A 22,814-nucleotide genomic window follows, 5' to 3' on the forward strand; every position below is an offset into this window, starting at 1 on the left:
GTTAACACCAGGGAACAATGTCCTGCATAGGGAATCAGCAATTCACAACCCAGCCAGTTTTCAGGTTTAAAACAGAATGACATTTATTAAAAGGCTATGCCTAGTATTTATGCCGGTTTGACCCCCCCCCCAGATCGGGGGGGGGGGGGGTTGAAAGAATGTTGTACATTAGATGAAGGGAACACACCCTTGACATGATACAATAGATTTACCTTGCTTAAGCTGATAACAATTTAAACACAAGACACATTTGGCTTTTCTTATCACCTAAGCATTTGCTCTCTGAGGGTGATTAAACAATGGACTGTTTATCAATAACATTAATGACAGTGCACAATAGCTGAGGCTAAAGCTGAACACAGTTAACTCTTTCAGTGCTGACAGAAGGGTCTGTCACATCTACATAGCACAATATACAGCCTATAGACAACCTTTCTTACGTTATAGTCCAGAAGTGGCTAGGTTTGCCACACTTACCATAATTTTTAGAGGTGAAACTAGGACCACCTGGCACGGTGCCAGTGGGGTGTGGTCAGGGGAATTGTTAAGGGGGGTGGTCAATGGGGCATGACGATTGCCGACCTGAACTAATTTTCCAAAAAACTCACAAATGCATATTTTAATCTCTTTAAAAATAGGCTCTGACTGGAATAGAAGGTATCAATAAGTGGCACTAGATCATTCAGTTATATGAAAGTAGTTAGGTTTGGAAAAAGTCAGAGGTTAAAGCAGAAACTACTCAGAGATTGTAAGGATATGGCTTTGCTTCCATTACTGACTATCTCCATGTCCTGGTTCAGTCTTTTCTTCCCTTTTCTTCCACGATTATTACTAGTTCCTTATAGCGCCGGTTCTGCCCTGCACTGTCACTGCTGCTGTCAGTGTATTGTCAGACGACACATTAAATTCCTCTCACCACAGCGCGTTTTTGTGGCTTCCAATTGAAGAGGTTGTGTGGTACTTGCAATTCATTTTGAGTTTAGAGGGGGCATTTAGGGACGTACACAGTATAGTATTTTGTGATAATACTGCCCATGTCAGCTATGCTAGCTAATTGCAATCCGAATGTTAAAAAACGGATTTTGCATTGCCGGTGTTTGTAATGCCGGCACCGGCTGGGACCGAATGAACAGTTGGGTGGGACATTGGGACAGAGCCTCCAAACAGGGACAATCCCAGTCAAACTGGGACATCTGGTAAGCCTAGTTACACATCTACAACCACCAAAAAACACCCATGCTAAATAGTTTCTAAATTTTGTCCTGAGTTTAGAAATACAGTACCCAATGTTTACATGTTCTTTGCTTTTTTGCAAGTTATAGGGCAATAAATTTCAAAATTAGCGCTAGTTACATTGGAACACTGATATCTGTCAGGAATCCCGGAATATCTCTTGACATGAATATATTTTTTTTTAGAAGACATCCCAAAGTATTGATCTAGGCCCATTTTGGAATATTTCATGCCACCATTTCACTGCCAAATGCGATCAAATAAACAAAATTGTTCACTTTTTCACACATTTTGTCACAAACTTTAGATTTCTCACTGAAATTATTTACAAACAGCTTATGCAATTATGGCACAAATGGTGGAAAATGCTTCTCTGGGATCCCCTTTGCTCAGAAATAGCAGACTTATATGGCTTTGGGGTTGCTTTTTGCTAATTAGAAGGCAGCTAAATGCTGCTGCACACCACACGTGTATTATGTTCAGCAGTGAAGGGGTTAATTAGGGAGCTTGTATGGTTAATTTGAGCTTTGGTGTAGTGTAGTAGACAACCCAATGTATTGATCTAGGCCCATTTTGGTATATTTTCATGTCAAATAAAAAAACTGTTTACTTTTTTAACAAATTTTTTCACAAACTTTAGGTTTCTCACTGAAATTATTTACAAACAGCTTGTGCAATTATGGCACACATTGTTGTAAATGCTTCTCTGGGATCCCCATTGTTTATAAAGCAGACATATATGACTTTGGTGTTGCTTTTTGGCAATTAGAAGGCCGCTAAATGCTGCGCAGCACACTTGTATTATGCCTAGCAGTGAAGGGGTTAATTAGGTAGCTTGTAGGGAGCTTGCAGGGTTAATTTTAGCTTTAGTGTAGAAATCAGCCTCCCACCTGACACATCCCACCCCTGATCCCTCCCAAACAGCTCTCTTCCCTCCCCCACCCCACAATTGTCCCGCCATCTTAAGTACTGGCAAAAAGTCTGCCAGTACTAAAATAAAAGGTTTTTGTTTTAAAAAAAAAATAAAAAATATTTATTCAGCTGTGATAGCCCCCAACCTCCCTGATCCCCCCCAAACAGCTCTCTAACCCTCCCCCCGCTACCTATTTCCTGCTATCTTGAGTACTGGCAGTTTGCCCCCAAAAACATTTTTTTGGATTTTTTTTTATAAAATAGAGCTTTTTCTAGTGTAGCTGCCCCCCCTCAATACCCCCCTCCAAGATCCTTTGATACTTATTTTTTTTAAAAATGTCTCCTCTCCCTCTCTCCTACAATTAAGGGATCATTGGTGGCAGTGGTTTCTGCGTGTGTGCGCTCCCACAGCCCCCCCCCCCCCGCACTCTCCCGGCACCGGGCGTGCACATTGCACCTACAGGAAGCGGATGCTGGGTAGCGATGGGCCGCCCACCCGCCTCCCTGCTAAGCTCTCACCCGCCAACGATTGGCACCATCGCTACCTGTGCAGAGAGGGCCACAGAGTGGCTCTCTCTGCATCAGATGCTTAAAAAAGGTATTACAGTGATGCCTCAATATCGAGGCATCACTGCAATACCCTGAGAGCTGCTGGAAGCGATCGCAATCGCTTCCAGCTCTCAGTTAGACCAAGGACGTGCCAGGTACGTCCATTGTCACTAACTGACAGTTTCTGCAGGATGAACCTGGCACATCCTTGGTCATTAAGGGGTTAAACTATAAATTAACCTAACATAACTATTCTAATACAATAAAATAAACTAACAATTAAAAAACCTAAATTACATGAATAAAAGAAATCCTAACTCTACGAAAAAATTTAAAAAACTAAATGACAAATTTAAAAAAAAGTTATACTACGAAAAAAAATCAAAAAAATCTAAGATTACAAAAAGTAACAAACACTAAAATTACGAAAAATAATAAACTCTAAGATTACAATAAATAATAAACAAAATTATCAAAAATAAAAACAATTACACCTAATCTAATAGCCCTATAAATATAAAAAAGCCCCCCAGAAATAAAAACACCCCCTAACCTACAATAAACTACCAATAGCCCTTAAAAGGGCCTTTTGTAGGGCATTGCCCTAAGTTAAACAGCTATTTTACCTAGAAAAAAATCCAAAGTCCCCCCAACAGTAAAATCCACCACCCAACCAACCTTCCAAAATAAAAAAACCTAAGTCTAAAAAAACCTAAACTACCAATTTCCCTAAAGGGCCACTTGTATGGGCATTGCCCTTAAAAGGACATTCATCTCTTTTACACTGCCCTTAAAAGGACATTTAGCTCTTTTACGGTGCTCATCCCTAATCTAAAAAAAAAAAACACCCAAAGAATGAAAAAAACCTAACACTAACCCCATAAAATCTACTCACGGTTCCTGAAGTCCGGACATCCATCTCCATCCAGGCAGCGAGAAGTCTTCATCCAGGCGGCAACATCTTCATCCATCGCGGGGACGTCTTCTATCTTTATCCTGGTGACGCGGAGCAGAGCTATCCTGGACGGTGATGACATCATGCGTGGAGCGTTCATAAAGCCCCGCCGTAAACTGAAATTGAATGCAAGGTAACCATTTCAAAATGGCGTACCTTGCATTCCTATTGGCTGGTTTGATTCTTCAAATTCAAATCAGCCAATAGGATGAGAGCTTCTGAAATCCTCCACGCCGCCGGGATGAAGATAGAAGACGCCCTGCGATGGATGAAGATGTCGCCGCCTGAATGGAGATGGATGTCCGGACTTCAGAAACCATGAGTAGATTTTATGGGGTTAGTGTTAGTTTTTTTTCATTCTTTTGGATGGGCTTTTTTTTATAGATTAGGGATGGGCACAGTAAGAGAGCTGAATGCCCTTTTAAGGGCAATGCCCATACAAATGCCCCTTTAGGGGCAATGGGTATTTTAGGAATTTTTTAGATTTAGGATTATTATTTTGGGGGGTTGGTTGGGGGTGTGTTTTATTGTTGGGGGATTTATATTTTTTTTCAAGGTTAAAGAGCTGTTTAAATTTAGGGCAATGCCCTACAAAAGGCCCTTTTAAGGGCTATTGGTAGTTTATTGTAGGTTAGGGTGTGTTTTTATTTTGGGGGGGTTAGGGCTATTAGATTAGGTGTAATTGCTTTTATTTTTGATAATTTTGTTTATTATTTTGTAATCATAGAGTTAATTTTTTTTTCGGAATTTTGGTGTTTTTTTTGTAATCTTTGATTTTTTAAATTGTAGTTTATTTTATTTTATTAGAATAGTTATGTTAGGTTAATTTATAGTTTAAACTTAGCTTTTTTTATTTCATAGGTAAGTTTTTATTTATTTAAAGATAGTTATATTGTAATTTTAATTTAATGTTAGGATGTGTTAGGTTTAGGGGTTAATAGTTTAATTTAGTGTTTTGCGATGTGGGGGGCCAGTAATTTAGGGGATAATATATTTAAATAGTGTTGGCGATGTGGGGGGGGCCCCGGTTTAGGGGTTAATATATTTAAATAGTGTTGGCGATCTGGGTGGGCGGCAGATTAGGGGTTAATACATTTATTTAATAGTTGCGATGTGGGTGGGCGGCAGATTAGGGGTTAGTAAGTTTTATATAGTGTTTGCGATGTGGGAGGGTGACGGTTTAGGGGTTAATAGGTAGTTTATGGGTGTTAGTGTACTTTGTGACATTTTAGTTATGAGTTTTGTGAAACATTTTTGTTACACAAAATCCATAACTACTGGAATCAAATAGCGGAATGGATCGTGTCGGTGTAGGCTGTAACGCAAGCATTTTAGCCAGACTGCACAACCTGTAACATGGCGCTCTAGAAAATCCTGCACTCAAACGTCACTTTTTTGAGTGCGGAATGGACGTTGCGTTACAGGCTAAAATGCTTGCGGTATAGCTATATTCACAAGACTCATAATATGCGTTACTGGCCATTCCACGCGCAATGGCCAATTTTTTAGCGGTATAGCTGTACGGCAAAACTCGTCATTTAGCTGATTGTTATTTATCATTATGTATCTGACACATTTATAATATATAAGCCCTGAATTTAATCTAAACTAACATTCTTTTCAGATCGTGTCAGCAGTGCTTCACTGTCATCAGAAGGGCATTGCACATCTGGACTTAAATGTAAGTGAAAAAGGGTTGGGGGGTTAAGTTAATAGATATGTATAATGTATTAAATGGACATTCTATGCATAAATGACATGCAGACTCAGCAATATAAAAACACGTTTATTCACTCTACATTAAAGGCTTAGTAAGTTACATACACAAGGTTACAATAGTGATAACTTTTACGGGACACCGTTTTACAAACACAAAATTATTTCAAAATACGTCTCATACAGGGGTTGCTAACTATCCGTCTTTTAATACTTATCACGGAGTTAACGGCTGTAGAGGAGCAAGTTTAATGTCATAACAATCACAATCAGTTCTTTTTATTGTTTATCGGCTGCACTTTTTAAATGAAACCCCAGGACAACACTTATCATTTTTATATAGAACCCCAAGAGGTTTACAATTTAACACTGGATTTGCACATGGGCAAAACACACTGAAATTCCCCCTCACCGTTCTACATGACATTAGAAACAGGGCCGTTTCTAGAGACTCTGGCTCCCAGGGCAAAATTCCAAAATGCGCCCCCCCTCACAGATTCTAAAGTCCCCCTCCTAGACCTTGCATGTCACTCTGTCATTTAGAGGTCAGCTCCAAAGCAGCAGTGCACTACTGGGACCTAGCTGAACACATCTGGTGAGCAAATGACAAGAGACAAATGTGTGTTGCGGCCAACCACCCGTTAGCTCCTAGTAGTGCATTGCTGCTGCTAAGGATATGTACATATGCTTTTCAACAATGGATACCAAGAGAACAAGAATAATAGAATTGTCTTAAATTTGTTTGGTGTATCCTGAATTATGAAAGTTTAATTTTGACTTTCCTATCCCTTTAAATATGTTCTTTTTCTACTGCAATGGTTTTTTCCAAATATAAAGATATTTTTAGATAATATCTTTATATCTTTTACTAATTGCCATTATATTTATACTTTTCTTATAGCTATGCATATTTATTTGTTTAATGCATAATCAATCCCTTTAAATTCTTATACAAAATCTACAAAGCTTCCAATCGATTTTAAAGTTGAACTTTGCAAAAAAAGTCATCATGTAAGATTTTCTAAAGGATTGCAATATGTCACTGGGTGTATTTGTAACATATTCAGGGGTCTATTACAAATATTTAGAAAAGTTATAACAATTTTTTTTACAAAATTCACTATTAAAGTCTATGAGATTTTCGCACAATACATAATTTGATAAAGAACTGTAATAACTGTTTATTTTTCAAATATACTTCAAATATACTATACACACAGGCAGTAATAGACAGAGACATGCACACACAGACAGTAATAGACAGAGATATGCACTCACAGACAGTAATAGACAGAGATATGCACTCACAGAGAGTAAATGACAGATACATGTACACACAGACAGTAATAGACAGAGACATTCATACACAGACAGTAATAGACAGATATGCACTCACAGACAGTAATAGACAGAGATATGCACTCACAGACAGTAATAGACAGAGACATGCACACACAGACAGTAATAGACAGAGACATGCACTCACAGACAGTAATAGACTGAGACATGCACACACAGACAGTAATAGACAGAGATATGCACACACAGACAGTAATAGACAGAGATATGCACTCACAGACAGTAATAGACAGAGATATGAACTCACAGACAGTAATAGACTGAGACATGCACTTACAGACAGTAATAGACAGAGATATGCACACACAGACAGTAATAGACAGAGACATGCACTCACAGACAGTAATAGACAGAGATATGCACTCACAGACAGTAATAGACAGAGACATGCACACACAGGCAGTAATAGACAGAGACATGCACTCATAGACAGTAATAGAGAGAGACATGCACACACAGGCAGTAATTGACAGAGACATGCACAAACAGGTAGTAATTGACAGCAACATGCACAAACAGGTAGTAATTGACATAGGCATGCACAAACAGGTGCTAATAGACAGAGATATTCACACACAGGCAGTAATAGACAGAGACATGCACATACAGACAATATTAGACAGATACATGCACACATAGACAATAATAGGCAGATACATGCACACACAGGCAGTAATAGACAGAGACATGCACACACAGGCAGTAATAGTCAAAGATGTGCTCACACAGGCAGGAACAGGCAGGAACAGACAGAGACATGCACACACAGGCAGTAACAGACAGAGATATGCACTCACAGACAGTAATAGACAGAGACATGCACTCACAGACAGTAATAGACAAAGACATGCACACACAGGCAGTAATAGACAGAGATGTGCACCCACAGGCATTAACAGACAGAGACATGCACACACAGACAGTAATAGACAGAGACATGCACACACAGACAGTAATAGACAGAGACATGCACACACAGACAATAATAGGCAGATACATGCACACACATGTAGTATTAGACAGAGACATGCACACACAGGCAGTAATAGACAGAGACATGCATAAACAGGTAGTAATTGACAGCGACATGCACAAACAGGTAGTAATTGGCATAGGCATGCACAAACAGGTAGTAATAGACAGAAACATTCTCACACAGGCAGTAATAGACAGAGACATGCACACACAGGCAGTAATAGACAGATACATGCACACATAGACAATTATAGGCAGATACATGCACACACAGACAATAATAGGCAGATACATGCACTCACATACAGTAATAGACAGAGACATGCATACACAGGCAGTAATAGACAGAGACATGCACACACAGGCAGGGATAAATAGGCATACACACACAGGCAGTAATAGGCAGATACATGCACACACAGGCAGTAATAGGCAGATACACATACAGGCAGTAATAGGCATACACACACACACGCAGGGATATATAGGCATACACACACACACAGGAAGTAATAGGCTGACACATGAACACACAGGCACGGATAGATAGGCATACACACACACACACACACACACACACACAGGCAGTAATAGACAGAGACATGCACACACAGGCAGGGATAGATAGGCATACACACACAGGCAGTAATAGCCAGATACATGCACACACAGGCAGTAATAGGCAGATCCATGCACACACAAGCAGGGGTAGATAGGCATACACACACACAGGCAATAATAGGCTGATACATGCACACACAGGCAGTAATAGGCAGATACATGCACACACAGACAATAATAGACAGAGACATGCACACACAGGCAGTAATAGACAGAGACATGCATACACAGGCAGTAATAGACAGAGACATGCACACATAGACAATAATAGACAGAGACATGCACACACAGGCAGGGATAAAAAGGCATACACACACAGGCAGTAATAGGCAGATACATACACACACAGGCAGTAATAGGCAGATACACACACAGAACACAGGCAGTAATAGGCAGATCTATGCACACACAAGCAGGGATAGATAGGCATACACACACACAGGAAGTAATAGGCTGACACATGCACACACAGGCACGGATAGATAGGCATACACACACACACACACAGAGGCAGTAATAGGCTGACACATGCACACACAGGCACGGATAGATAGGCATACACACACACACACACACAGAGGCAGTAATAGACAGAGACATGCACACACAGGCAGGGATAGGCTACACACACAGGCAGTAATAGGCAGATACATGCACACACAGGCAGTAATAGGCAGATACACACACACTGGCAGTAATAGGCAGATACATGCACACACAAGCAAGGATATATAGGCATACACACACACACTCAGGCAGTAATAGCAGGCAGACACACAGGCATGGATAGATAGGCATACACACACACACTCAGGCAGTAATAGCAGGCACACACACAGGCAGGGATAGATAGGCATACACACACACTCACTCAGGCAGTAATAGCAGACACACACACATGCAGGGATAGATAGGCATACACACACACACACACTAAGGCAGTAATAGCAGGCACACACACAGGCAGGGATAGATAGGCATACACACACACACTCAGGCAGTAATTGCAGGCACACACACAGGCAGGGATAGATAGGCATACACAAACACACAGGCAGTAATAGCAGACACACACACACACATGCAGGGATAGATAGGTATACACACACACACTCAGGCAGTAATAGGCAGATATACACACACACACTCAGGCAGTAATAGCAGGCACACACAGGCAGGGATAGATAGGCACACACACACACTCAGGCAGTAATAGCAGACACACACACAGGCAGGGATAGATAGGCATACACACACACACACACTCAGGCAGTAATAGCAGACACACACACAGGTAGGGATAGATAGGCATACACACGCACACTCAGGCAGTAATAGGCAGATAAACACACACAGGCAGGGATAGATAGGCATACACACACACACACTCAGGCAGTAATAGGCAGAAACACACACAGACAGGGATAGATAGGCATACACACACACACTCAGGCAGTAATAGGCAGATACACACACAGGCAGGGATAGATAGGCATACACACACACAAACACACTCAGGCAGTAATAGGCAGATAAACACACACAGGCAGGGATTGATAGGCATACACACACAGACTCAAGCAGTAATAGCAGACACACACACAGGCAGGGATAGATAGGCATACACACACACTCAGGCAGTAAAAGCAGGCACACACACAGGCAGGGATAGATAGGCATACACACACACACAGGCAGTAATAGGCAGATACACACACAGGAAGGGATAGATAGGCATACACACACACAGGCAGTAATAGGCAGATACACACACAGGCAGGGATAGATAGGCATACACACGCACACTCACTCAGTAATAGGCAGATAAACACACACAGGCAGGGATTGATAGGCATACACACACAGACTCAAGCAGTAATAGCAGACACACACACAGGCAGGGATAGATAGGCATACACACACACTCAGGCAGTAAAAGCAGGCACACACACAGGCAGGGATAGATAGGCATACACACACACACAGGCAGTAATAGGCAGATACACACACAGGAAGGGATAGATAGGCATACACACACACAGGCAGTAATAGGCAGATACACACACAGGCAGGGATAGATAGGCATACACACGCACACTCACTCAGTAATAGGCAGATAAACACACACAGACAGGGATAGATAGGCATACACACACGCACACTCAGGCAGTAATAGGCAGATACACACACAGGCAGGGATAGATAGGCATACACACACACAGAGACTCAGGCAGTGATAGGCAGAAATACACACAGGCAGGGATAGATAGGCATACACACACACTCAACCAGTAATAGGCAGATACACACACAGGCAGGGATAGATAGGCATACACACACACTCAGGCAGTAAAAGCAGGCACACACACAGGCAGGGATAGATAGGCATACACACACAGGCAGTAATAGGCAGATGCACACACACACAGGCAGGGATAGATAGGCATACACACACACAGGCAGTAATAGGCAGATACACACACAGGCAGGGATAGATAGGCATACACACGCACACTCACTCAGTAATAGGCAGATAAACACACACAGGCAGGGATAGATAGGCATACACACACACACAGAGACTCAGGCAGTGATAGGCAGATATACACACAGGCAGGGATAGATAGGCATACACACACACTCAGGCAGTAAAAGCAGGCACACACACAGGCAGGGATAGATAGGCACACACACACACACAGTCAGGCAGTAATAGGCAGATACATACACACACAGGCAGTGATAGGCAGATACACACACAGACAGGGATAGATAGGCACACACACGCACACTCAGGCCGTAATAGGCAGATATACACACAGGCAGGGATAGATGGGCATACACACACACACAGGCAGTAATAGGCAGATACACACACAGGCAGGGATAGATAGGCATACACAGACACACTCAGGCAGTAATAGGCAGATACACACACAGGCAGGGATAGATAGGCATACACACACACACACTCAGGCAGTAATAGCAGACACACACACAGGCAGGGATAGATAGGCATACACACACACACACTCAGGCAGTAATAGCAGACACACACACAGGCAGGGATAGATAGGCATACACACACACATACTCAGGCAGTAATAGCAGACACAAGCACTAACATGTGAGTTTGTGAAAACTCGCCATTGCCGTTATGGAGTAAATGACACATACACACACCCATCACTATTAAGTAAGTAAAAAAAAGGCATAATGTCAAAAAGATTTTTTTTTTTATTCAACAGTCCATAACAGAAAACCTGTTCCTTAGTATGTGGAAACCCAATTTTTATAAAGCACTTTTTTTAATAAGCTTAGTAAAACAAAAAAATATGTTCATATCATTATGTAAAGACCATGAATAATTTGTCATATGCGTAAAGCATCACCTCTTTAGTGACACAGATCAGTGAGATAGGAGACTGCTTTCCTCAGGGTGATTCCTCTCCTTTTTACTTTCCGTTTGAGCTCTAAGTAGTTATCCGGTCTTAACACGCCCCCTTTGTGATCTTGTTGCTCCATTAGTATGAGTGACATCCAATGCAGCCAATTAACATAACAGCTTCCTTTCAAATATATATATATATATATATATATATTATTTTTTTTAATGTATATGCTTGTAATCTGTTAACCTTTGCTATACCAGTAGTTTATCAAGCAAGCAAGCACTGCCACTTTAACATAATTAAAAAAAAAAAAAGTTTTTTTTTTAAAGTGCTCCCCACTGGTTAATATTTTTTTTTTTTTTATTAAAGCGCTCCTTATTGCTCCCACTGCCCGGTCTGCCCGCCACTAGAAACAGCCCTGAAAGAAAGAAATATCACTAAACAGATACAAATGCTAACTGCTAAATCAATAAAGTTTTTTTTTTTTAAACTAACAGCATATTTCCTTTATTTTAGACCATGAATATCCTTATAAACGAAGATGGAAACATCAAAGTCGCAGATTTTGGTGTAAGCACAATCTTCTCTTCAGAAACTAAAAATCATTTTGGGCTACAAATAGATATACAGGGCCTCGGGAGGATACTTTATGATTTGATCGGCTTCTCCAAGTCACCTTACGGCGCAGCACAAGTGGTAAGTGTCACTCAAAGGTACAATTTGTATGAAATATTCCTCAGGAGCGGGGAGAGAATACATTTGGCACAAATTATGTTTTTACTTTCATTACTAGATTAAAGGGACAGAAAACCCCATCATTTTCTGTCATGATTTAGATAGAACATGCAATTTTAAACAACTTTTTAATTTACTTCTATTACCAAATTTGCTTCATTCTCTTGTTATCCTTTGCTGAAGGAACAGCATTACACTGCTGGCGGCAAGATGAACACATCTAGTCAGCCAATCACAAGAGACAAATGTGTGCAGGCACCAATCAGCAGCGGCTCCCACTAGTGTAGGATATGTGTGTATTCTTTTTCAACAAGGGATACCAAGAGAACAAAGCATATTTTAAAATAGAAGTGAATTTAAAAGTGTCTTAAAATGACCTGCTCTATCTGAATCATGCAAGTTTAATTGTGACTTTCCTATCCTAAGAGCTGCATCAGTTATATTTTACACAAGGACAGTGCTGAGTAACATTAGACTTGCTCACCCTTGTTTGTATTGGTTTTCTTAGGCAATGAGAAAGATCGGCATAAACGCCTTTTGTGACTTTGTTCCTGATTACATCACTACTGACTGTGAAAATCTTCTTCGCAAAATGCTAATGCCAGACCCCTGCAAGTATGAGTCATTGGAGGTAAATTATGGTCTTACTATTCCTCTTCATTAAATTCACACATTCTTCATGAACTAATACAATCTCACAAATTATTTCTCGGATACTTAACCTTTTAACACTGTTCTGACGTTCTATTCCGTCCTTACCGTGCCGGGTTTAACGCTGTTAGGACGCAATAGAACGTCCTTCCCATTTGGCTGTCCTGAAGCCAACGGCGCTTCCAGGATGCGATCACGGTCTGGAGGGCGTGCCTAGCGTCATAGGGAGGCCCCCTGACGCGACCGTTGGATTTCAATTTGTTTACATCGGATAGTTGTTCAGATGTAGACAAATTAACCCTGTCATGAAAGGGTTAAACATGTCACAAATTCCTAAAACATTTGTCCACCATGAACACAATATTCTCTGCGCATTTAATACGTACAAGTACAGATCTGCAGGGTAATTTGTGTTCTACTTTATTGCATGTACTGTAGCATTAATTTACTTTTTAAAAATCTATAACCAAATAACAATAGTTACTAGAATAAATATGGGGCACTAATTTGAGGAAGGAATCCTTCAGTCCAAACAATCTACACCACATGATTTATATACATCATTTGCATGTGGAATGAAATGGCAGATATCGTCAAGCCCCTAGAATAATCCAGCCTAATATCAGAGGCGGAGAAACTGATTTTACAATACAGGAAAAAAATATGCTTTGAATATAAAATTTTATTTTTAATTTTTCCACAAAATACCATTTGTAATGTGATTAAACAATGCAGTTTTACTGTGTATTTTTTATTTCATTACTTCTTTTACTTATATGATCTGATTTTTAAATTATATTTTTGTGAGCCCTATTGCACTATATGCATCCTTAGCAAACTTCACATTTGGGGTCCTAGACTATTACAGTCTTTACACATTAAACATATGTATTATAACTATGCGTTTAGTTGTTTTGACCTTACTCATTTCTAATAGCAGTTAATCATGAGCGATCCCTGGATATGTTACGTGGAGCCTGGTTCATCTACTGAGGGTCCTGAAATAACAGGTACATATGTGTAACACAGATATATAGATGATATATTGATAGGTAGATATATATATAAGTTTTTAAATGAAGGCTTTTTAACAATAAAGGGATAGTCTAGTCCAATTTAAACTTTCATGATTCAGATAGAGCAGGCAATTTTAAGTGACTTTTTAATTTACTCCTATTATCAATTTTTATTCGTTCTCTTGGTATCTTTATTTGAATGTCAGCTTAGGAGTCGTCCCATTTTTGGTTGAGCACCTGGGTAGCGCTTGCTGATTGGTTGACTACATTTAGACACCAATCAGAAAGTGCTGACCATGATCTGAACCAAAAATGGGGCCGGCTCCTATGCTTGCATTCTTGATTTTTCAAATGAAGATACCAAGTGAACAAATTGATAATAGGAGTAAATTAGAAAGTTGTTTAAAACTACATGCTCTATCTGAATCATGAAAGTTTAATTTTGACTAGACTGTTCCTTTAAATTATTTTCTCTAGTAGTACATTTGCATATGTATGTGCAGTAATGGTACGTCACACCCTATTGTTGACATGCACAGTTATTAAAGGGACATGAAACCCCCATCTTTCATGATTTAGGTAGAACATACAATTTTAAACAACTTTCTAATTTACTTCTATTATTTTATTTGCTTCCTTTTCTTGTTATCTTTTGCTGAAAAGTTTATCTAGGAAAGCTCAGGAGCAGCAAAGAACCTAGGTTCTAGCTGCTGATTGTGACTGCATATAAATACCCATTGTCATTGGCTCACCCATGGGTTTCATGTCCCTTTAAATATGTTTTCTGTGTCTATCTAGATGACTTATCCCTAGCCCCGAATAATGAGCCCAAATACTCAAGAAAGAGGACTAGACCAGTCTCATCTGTGGTAAGTATCAGTGAGACTTAGCATTTGAGTTATATATATATATATATATATATATATATATATATATATATATATATATATATACGTGTGTGTGTAGTATATATATATATATATATATATATATATATATGTGCGTGTGTGTATATATATATATATATATATATATGTGTGTGTGTGTGTGTGTCATTCAAAATGTTTTCTTTTCTGTACCCACCAGTGCGGTGAACTCCAAGATGACACCAACTGGAGTTCTGAGTCACCACCTGCAAAAAGGCTGGAGTCTAGCGATGACCAGAGTGACAATGACATGTAAGATATCAGATACATTAGATTTCTATGTACCACAATTATTTTCTACATTAGAACAACAAACATGATAGACATGTGCATCTACAGAAGATGTTTGTGGAGTGTCAGGAATCAAAAACAAAAAGGTCCCTATTATAAGAATATCAATATAGAAAACAAAAAAGTATCTTCTCATTTAAATTAGGTATTTGATTAGTTGAAAGATTAAGTATGGTTGAGAGACACAAATTCACCTCCTCCCTCTCCCACAAGATTATTTATTACAGAACATCTCCCATCACCTTCTTTGTTCCTAATCCATCTCTTTCCATTTTTCAATTTCCTCCACTACCCACAGCTTCATCATAGCTCAGTCCTCTGGTTCCCCATTTATTGAAGAACACCAAGACCCTTCCAAGCCTTCACCCTCTGATGCAAAAAGATCATGGTGAGTCCAGGGAAAAAGGATGAGGGGAAATGTGTGCATTAGGTGTGGATATTATGGTTCATTTATTTCCCCTACATAGCTTTCAATTTTATATTTAAATTGCCCACTACAATTCAGATCTTATAATGAAATATACAGCCTGCATATCACTGTTCCTGTATAGATAGAGACCAAGCTGAGGCAATATTGGCCACGTTCTCTCAAACATGTTTGTTTATAGCTAGGAAATTACTTATAAAATTAAATAAGCTGGTTATTTTCAGGCATTAACTGCTATTTTCCTCAATAACAGCATCACCAGTGAAGGCCAGCCAATACCATCTGGCAATAATGGAAAGAGGAGCAAATGGCAAAGTTTTTGGAATAGACTTAGGAATCTTTTTTCTATGGCAAGTAACGTGCCATATGTGGGTGAACTTCATTTTGCTGTGACATCTGATTGGACTTACCGTGTGTGATCTTTGGCCTGAACTGTTTCTGCTATTTGGATCATGGAAGAATTGCTACAATGCTTGGACCAACCTCAGCCTCTTGGGCTGACAAATTCTTGTGGCAGTTTTACAATATTTTATAATAAACTTTTAATTCTATTATTATTTGCTTTGTTGGATTGATTCTTATTTCTCTTATCAGATCTTCATTCACTAATTACACAATTTACATCTGTGTATATATAAATCTCCAGTTGCTTATGCTATAATACCAGAATATATTAATAAATAGAAATAATATAATACACAGAAGTTTTCTAAACAAGTAGAAATACAATTGTTTGTCTACTTTCCATCAAGCCTTCTCTCCTGAAGATAAGAGAAACCCAAAAGCATTTCATTTATAGTTAGAATAAAGAAAGCCCACCAAGATCTTGCCAGAAGTAATCAAGTGTGTGTAATTCTGATTATCCTAGCTTGTGAAGGTATAATCAAGATTTTATTAAAGACACAGAGACAAGTATTTTGCATACTTTCTTTTACTACTCAGAATGCAGCACTTTAAAGAAATAACAAAAGCATTATCAGATACAATAATATTAAAACAGAACAGAAAATAAAGAATAACAATAAGTAGCTAAGGTGTGAGCTAAATTATAACACCAGGAAAAAAGTGACCAATCAGAGTAGGAATAGTGTCCATAAACTGACCAATATGCAGCCAAACCTCCTCTTACTTGTCTGATGCTCACAATGGAGGAATTTTGAGAGAACAATAAAAAGTCCAAACAGTCCAAAAAAACATATGAAGAAGAAACTGAAGACTTGACTTGAAAACATCTTGAAAGTGAAGATCTTGCTTGCAGAATGAAACCTTGACCAAGAACTACTAGAAGGAAGACAATCCTCTTGGGTTGAAGGTAGGAATCCGGAGAAAAGGTTTCCGTTCAGTTGGAAACTGTCAAAAACAAAATTCATTAATAAAATGTAACCATTAAAGGGTGGGACAAAAACATATGAGGTGGGAAAAACATAATTTATGTAAGAACTTACCTGATAAATTCATTTCTTTCATATTAGCAAGAGTCCATGAGCTAGTGACGTATGGGATATACATTCCTACCAGGAGGGGCAAAGTTTCCCAAACCTTAAAATGCCTACAAATACACCCCTCACCACACCCACAATTCAGTTTAATGAATAGCCAAGAAGTGGGGTGATAAGAAAAAAGTGCGAAAGCATATAAAATAAGGAATTGGAATAATTGTGCTTTATGCAAAAAAATCATAACCACCACAAAAAAGGGCGGGCCTCATGGACTCTTGCTAATATGAAAGAAATGAATTTATCAGGTAAGTTCTTACATAAATTATGTTTTCTTTCATGTAATTAGCAAGAGTCCATGAGCTAGTGACGTATGGGATAATGACTACCCAAGATGTGGATCTTTCCACGCAAGAGTCACTAGAGAGGGAGGGATAAAATAAAGACAGCCAATTCCTGCTGAAAATAATCCACACCCAAAATAAAGTTTAATGAAAAACATAAACAGAAGATTCAAACTGAAACCGCTGCCTGAAGTACTTTTCTACCAAAAACTGCTTCAGAAGAAGAAAATACATCAAAATGGTAGAATTTAGTAAAAGTATGCAAAGAGGACCAAGTTGCTGCTTTGCAAATCTGATCAACCGAAGCTTCATTCCTAAACGCCCAGGAAGTAGAAACTGACCTAGTAGAATGAGCTGTAATCCTTTGAGGCGGAGTTTTACCCGACTCGACATAGGCATGATGAATTAAAGATTTCAACCAAGATGCCAAAGAAATGGCAGAAGCTTTCTGGCCTTTTCTAGAACCGGAAAAGATAACAAATAGACTAGAAGACTTTCGGAAAGACTTAGTAGCTTCAACATAATATTTCAAAGCTCTAACAACATCCAAAGAATGCAACGATTTCTCCTTAGAATTCTTAGGATTAGGACATAATGAAGAAACCACAATTTCTCTACTAATGTTGTTGGAATTCACAACCTTAGGTAAAAATTCAAAAGAAGTTCGCAACACCGCCTTATCCTGATGAAAAATCAGAAAAGGAGACTCACAAGAAAGAGCAGATAATTCAGAGACTCTTCTGGCAGAAGAGATCGCCAAAAGGAACAAAACTTTCCAAGAAAGTAATTTAATGTCCAATGAATGCATAGGTTCAAACGGAGGAGCTTGAAGAGCCCCCAGAACCAAATTCAAACTCCAAGGAGGAGAAATTGACTTAATGACAGGTTTTATACGAACCAAAGCTTGTACAAAACAATGAATATCAGGAAGATTAGCAATCTTTCTGTGAAAAAGAACAGAAAGAGCAGAGATTTGTCCTTTCAAAGAACTTGCGGATAAACCTTTATCTAAACCATCCTGAAGAAACTGTAAAATTCTCGGAATTCTAAAAGAATGCCAAGAAAAATGATGAGAAAGACACCAAGAAATATAAGTCTTCCAGACTCTATAATATATCTCTCTGGATACAGATTTACGAGCCTGTAACATAGTATTAATCACAGAGTCAGAGAAACCTCTTTGACCAAGAATCAAGCGTTCAATCTCCATACCTTTAAATTTAAGGATTTGAGATCCTGATGGAAAAAAGGACCTTGCGACAGAAGGTCTGGTCTTAGTGGAAGAGTCCACGGATGGCAAGAGGCCATCCGGACAAGATCCGCATACCAAAACCTGTGAGGCCATGCCGGAGCTACCAGCAGAACAAACGAGCATTCCTTCAGAATCTTGGAGATTACTCTTGGAAGAAGAACTAGAGGCGGAAAGATATAGGCAGGATGATACTTCCAAGGAAGTGATAATGCATCCACTGCTTCCGCCTGAGGATCCCGGGATCTGGACAGATACCTGGGAAGTTTCTTGTTTAGATGAGACGCCATCAGATCTATTTCTGGAAGCTCCCACATTTGAACAATCTGAAGAAATACCTCTGGGTGAAGAGACCATTCGCCCGGATGCAACGTTTGGCGACTGAGATAATCCGCTTCCCAATTGTCTATACCTGGGATATGAACCGCAGAGATTAGACAGGAGCTGGATTCCGCCCAAACCAGAATTCGAGATACTTCTTTCATAGCCAGAGGACTGTGAGTCCCTCCTTGATGATTGATGTATGCCACAGTTGTGACATTGTCTGTCTGAAAACAAATGAACGATTCTCTCTTCAGAAGAGGCCAAGACTGAAGAGCTCTGAAAATTGCACGGAGTTCCAAAATATTGATCGGTAATCTCACCTCCTGAGATTCCCAAACTCCTTGTGCCGTCAGAGATCCCCACACAGCTCCCCAACCTGTGAGACTTGCATCTGTTGAAATTACAGTCCAGGTCGGAAGAACAAAAGAAGCCCCCTGAATTAAACGATGGTGATCTGTCCACCACGTTAGAGAGTGTCGTACAATCGGTTTTAAAGATATTAATTGAGATATCTTTGTGTAATCCCTGCACCATTGATTCAGCATACAAAGCTGAAGAGGTCGCATGTGAAAACGAGCAAATGGGATCCCGTCCAATGCAGCAGTCATAAGACCTAGAATTTCCATGCATAAGGCTACCGAAGGGAATGATTGCGACTGAAGGTTTCGACAAGCTGAAATCAATTTTAGACGTCTCTTGTCTGTCAAAGACAGAGTCATGGACACTGAATCTATCTGGAAACCCAGAAAGGTTACCCTTGTCTGAGGAATCAATGAACTTTTTAGTGAATTGATCCTCCAACCATGATCTTGAAGAAACAACACAAGTCGATTCGTATGAGATTCTGCTAAATGTAAAGACTGAGCAAGTACCAAGATATCGTCCAAATAAGGAAATACCACAATACCCTGTTCTCTGATTACAGACAGAAGGGCACCGAGAACCTTTGTAAAAATTCTTGGAGCTGTAGCTAGGCCAAACGGCAGAGCCACAAACTGGTAATGCTTGTCCAGAAAAGAGAATCTCAGGAACTGATAATGATCTGGATGAATCGGAATATGCAGATATGCATCCTGTAAATCTATTGTGGACATATAATGCCCTTGCTGAACAAAAGGCAAGATAGTCCTTACAGTTACCATTTTGAACGTTGGTATCCTTACATAACGATTCAATATTTTTAGATCCAGAACTGGTCTGAAGGAATTCTCCTTCTTTGGTACAATGAAGAGATTTGAATAAAACCCCATCCCCTGTTCCAGAACTGGAACTGGCATAATTACTCCAGCCAACTCTAGATCTGAAACACATTTCAGAAATGCTTGAGCTTTGACTGGATTTACTGGGACACGGGAAAGAAAAAATCTCTTTGCAGGAGGTCTTATCTTGAAACCAATTCTGTACCCTTCTGAAACAATGTTCTGAATCCAAAGATTATGAACAGAATTGATCCAAATTTCTTTGAAAAAACGTAACCTGCCCCCTACCAGCTGAGCTGGAATGAGGGCCGCACCTTCATGTGGACTTAGAAGCTGGCTTTGCTTTTCTAGAAGGCTTGGATTTATTCCAGACTGGAGATGGTTTCCAAACTGAAACTGCTCCTGAGGATGAAGGATCAGGCTTTTGTTCTTTGTTGAAACGAAAGGAACGAAAACGATTATTAGCCCTGTTTTTACCCTTCGATTTTTTATCCTGTGGTAAAAAAGTTCCTTTCCCACCAGTAACAGTTGAGATAATAGAATCCAACTGAGAACCAAATAATTTGTTACCCTGGAAAGAAATGGAAAGTAGAGTTGATTTAGAAGACATATCAGCATTCCAAGTTTTAAGCCATAAAGCTCTTCTAGCTAAAATAGCTAGAGACATAAACCTGACATCAACTCTGATAATATCAAAAATGGCATCACAGATAAAATTATTAGCATGTTGAAGAAGAATAATAATATTATGAGAATCATGATCTGTTACTTGTTGCGCTAAAGTTTCCAACCAAAAAGTTGAAGCTGCAGCAACATCAGCCAATGATATAGCAGGTCTAAGAAGATTACCTGAACACAGATAAGCTTTTCTTAGAAAGGATTCAATTTTCCTATCTAAAGGATCCTTAAACGAAGTACCATCTGACGTAGGAATAGTAGTACGTTTAGCAAGGGTAGAAATAGCCCCATCAACTTTAGGGATTTTGTCCCAAAATTCTAATCTGTCAGACGGCACAGGATATAATTGCTTAAAACGTTTAGAAGGAGTAAATGAATTACCCAAATTATTCCATTCTCTGGAAATTACTTCAGAAATAGCACCAGGAACAGGAAAAACTTCTGGAATAACCACAGGAGATTTAAAGACCTTATCTAAACGTTTAGATTTAGTATCAAGAGGACCAGAATCCTCAATTTCTAAAGCAATTAGTACTTCTTTAAGTAAAGAACGAATAAATTCCATTTTAAATAAATATGAAGATTTATCAGCATCAATCTCTGAGACAGAATCCTCTGAACCAGAAGAGTCATTAGAATCAGAATGATGATGTTCATTTAAAAATTCATCTGTATAAAGAGAAGTTTTAAAAGATTTTTTATGTTTACTAGAAGGAGGAATAACAGACATAGCCTTCTTGATGGATTCAGAAACAAAATCTCTTATGTTATCAGGAACATTCTGAACATTAGATGTTGATGGAACTGCAACAGGTAATGGTACATTACTAAAGGAAATATTATCTGCATTAACAAGTTTGTCATGACAATTAATACAAACAACAGCTGGAGGAATAGCTACCAAAAGTTTACAGCAGATACACTTAGCTTTGGTAGTTCCAGCACCAGACAGCGATTTTCCTGAAGTATCTTCTGACTCAGATGCAACGTGAGACATCTTGCAATATGTAAGAGAAAAAACAACATATAAAGCAAAATTGATCAAATTCCTTAAATGACAGTTTCAGGAATGGGAAAAAATGCCAGTGAACAAGCTTCTAGCAACCAGAAGCAATAAATAATGAGACTTAAATAATGTGGAGACAAAAGCGACGCCCATATTTTTTTAGCGCCAAATAAGACGCCCACATTATTTGGCGCCTAAATGCTTTTGGCGCCAAAAATGATGCCACGTCCGGAACGCCGACATTTTTTGGCGCAAAAGAACGTCAAAAATGACGCAACTTCCGGCGACACGTATGACGCCGGAAACAGAAAAGATTTTTTGCGCCAAAAAAGTCCGCGCCAAGAATGACGCAATAAAATGAAGCATTTTCAGCCCCCGCGAGCCTAACAGCCCACAGGGAAAAAAGTCAAATCTTAAGGTAAGAAAAATATTTGATTCAAATGCATTATCCCAAATATGAAACTGACTGTCTGAAAATAAGGAATGTTGAACATCCTGAGTCAAGGAAAATAAATGTTTGAATACATATATTTAGAACTTTATTAAAAAAGTGCCCAACCATAGCTTAGAGTGTCACAGAAAATAAGACTTACTTACCCCAGAACACTCATCTACATGTTTGTAGAAAGCCAAACCAGTACTGAAACGAAAATCAGCAGAGGTAATGGTATATTTATAAGAGTATATCGTCGATCTGAAAAGGGAGGTAAGAGATGAATCTCTACGACCGATAACAGAGAACCTATGAAATAGACCCCGTAGAAGGAGAACATTGAATTCAAACAGGCAATACTCTCCTCACATCCCTCTGACATTCACT

At 39.2% G+C, this 22,814-nt stretch overlaps 1 protein-coding gene across 2 annotated transcripts in view; it reads left to right on the top strand.

Moving 5' to 3' along the window:
• The window catches only part of LOC128635911 (serine/threonine-protein kinase MARK1-like), a 31,300-nt gene extending 14,985 nt beyond the window's left edge, over positions 1-16,315 (top strand). Inside the window, exons 5-12 of one of the 2 annotated variants that reach the window (XM_053689006.1) lie at positions 5,274-5,330; positions 12,229-12,408; positions 12,956-13,078; positions 14,036-14,108; positions 14,913-14,983; positions 15,201-15,292; positions 15,630-15,719; positions 16,012-16,315. In XM_053689006.1, the coding sequence (XP_053544981.1) occupies positions 5,274-5,330; positions 12,229-12,408; positions 12,956-13,078; positions 14,036-14,108; positions 14,913-14,983; positions 15,201-15,292; positions 15,630-15,719; positions 16,012-16,177 (852 nt within the window). In that variant the 3' untranslated portion in view covers positions 16,178-16,315. The remainder of the gene's footprint in view (positions 1-5,273; positions 5,331-12,228; positions 12,409-12,955; positions 13,079-14,035; positions 14,109-14,912; positions 14,984-15,200; positions 15,293-15,629; positions 15,720-16,011) is intronic. The other variant, XM_053689007.1, reaches the window with a different exon arrangement.
• Positions 16,316-22,814: the final 6,499 nt, after the last annotated feature.

The sequence above is a fragment of the Bombina bombina genome, chromosome 7, assembly GCF_027579735.1.
Source record: "Bombina bombina isolate aBomBom1 chromosome 7, aBomBom1.pri, whole genome shotgun sequence".
In the NCBI taxonomy this organism is placed as follows: domain Eukaryota; kingdom Metazoa; phylum Chordata; class Amphibia; order Anura; family Bombinatoridae; genus Bombina; species Bombina bombina.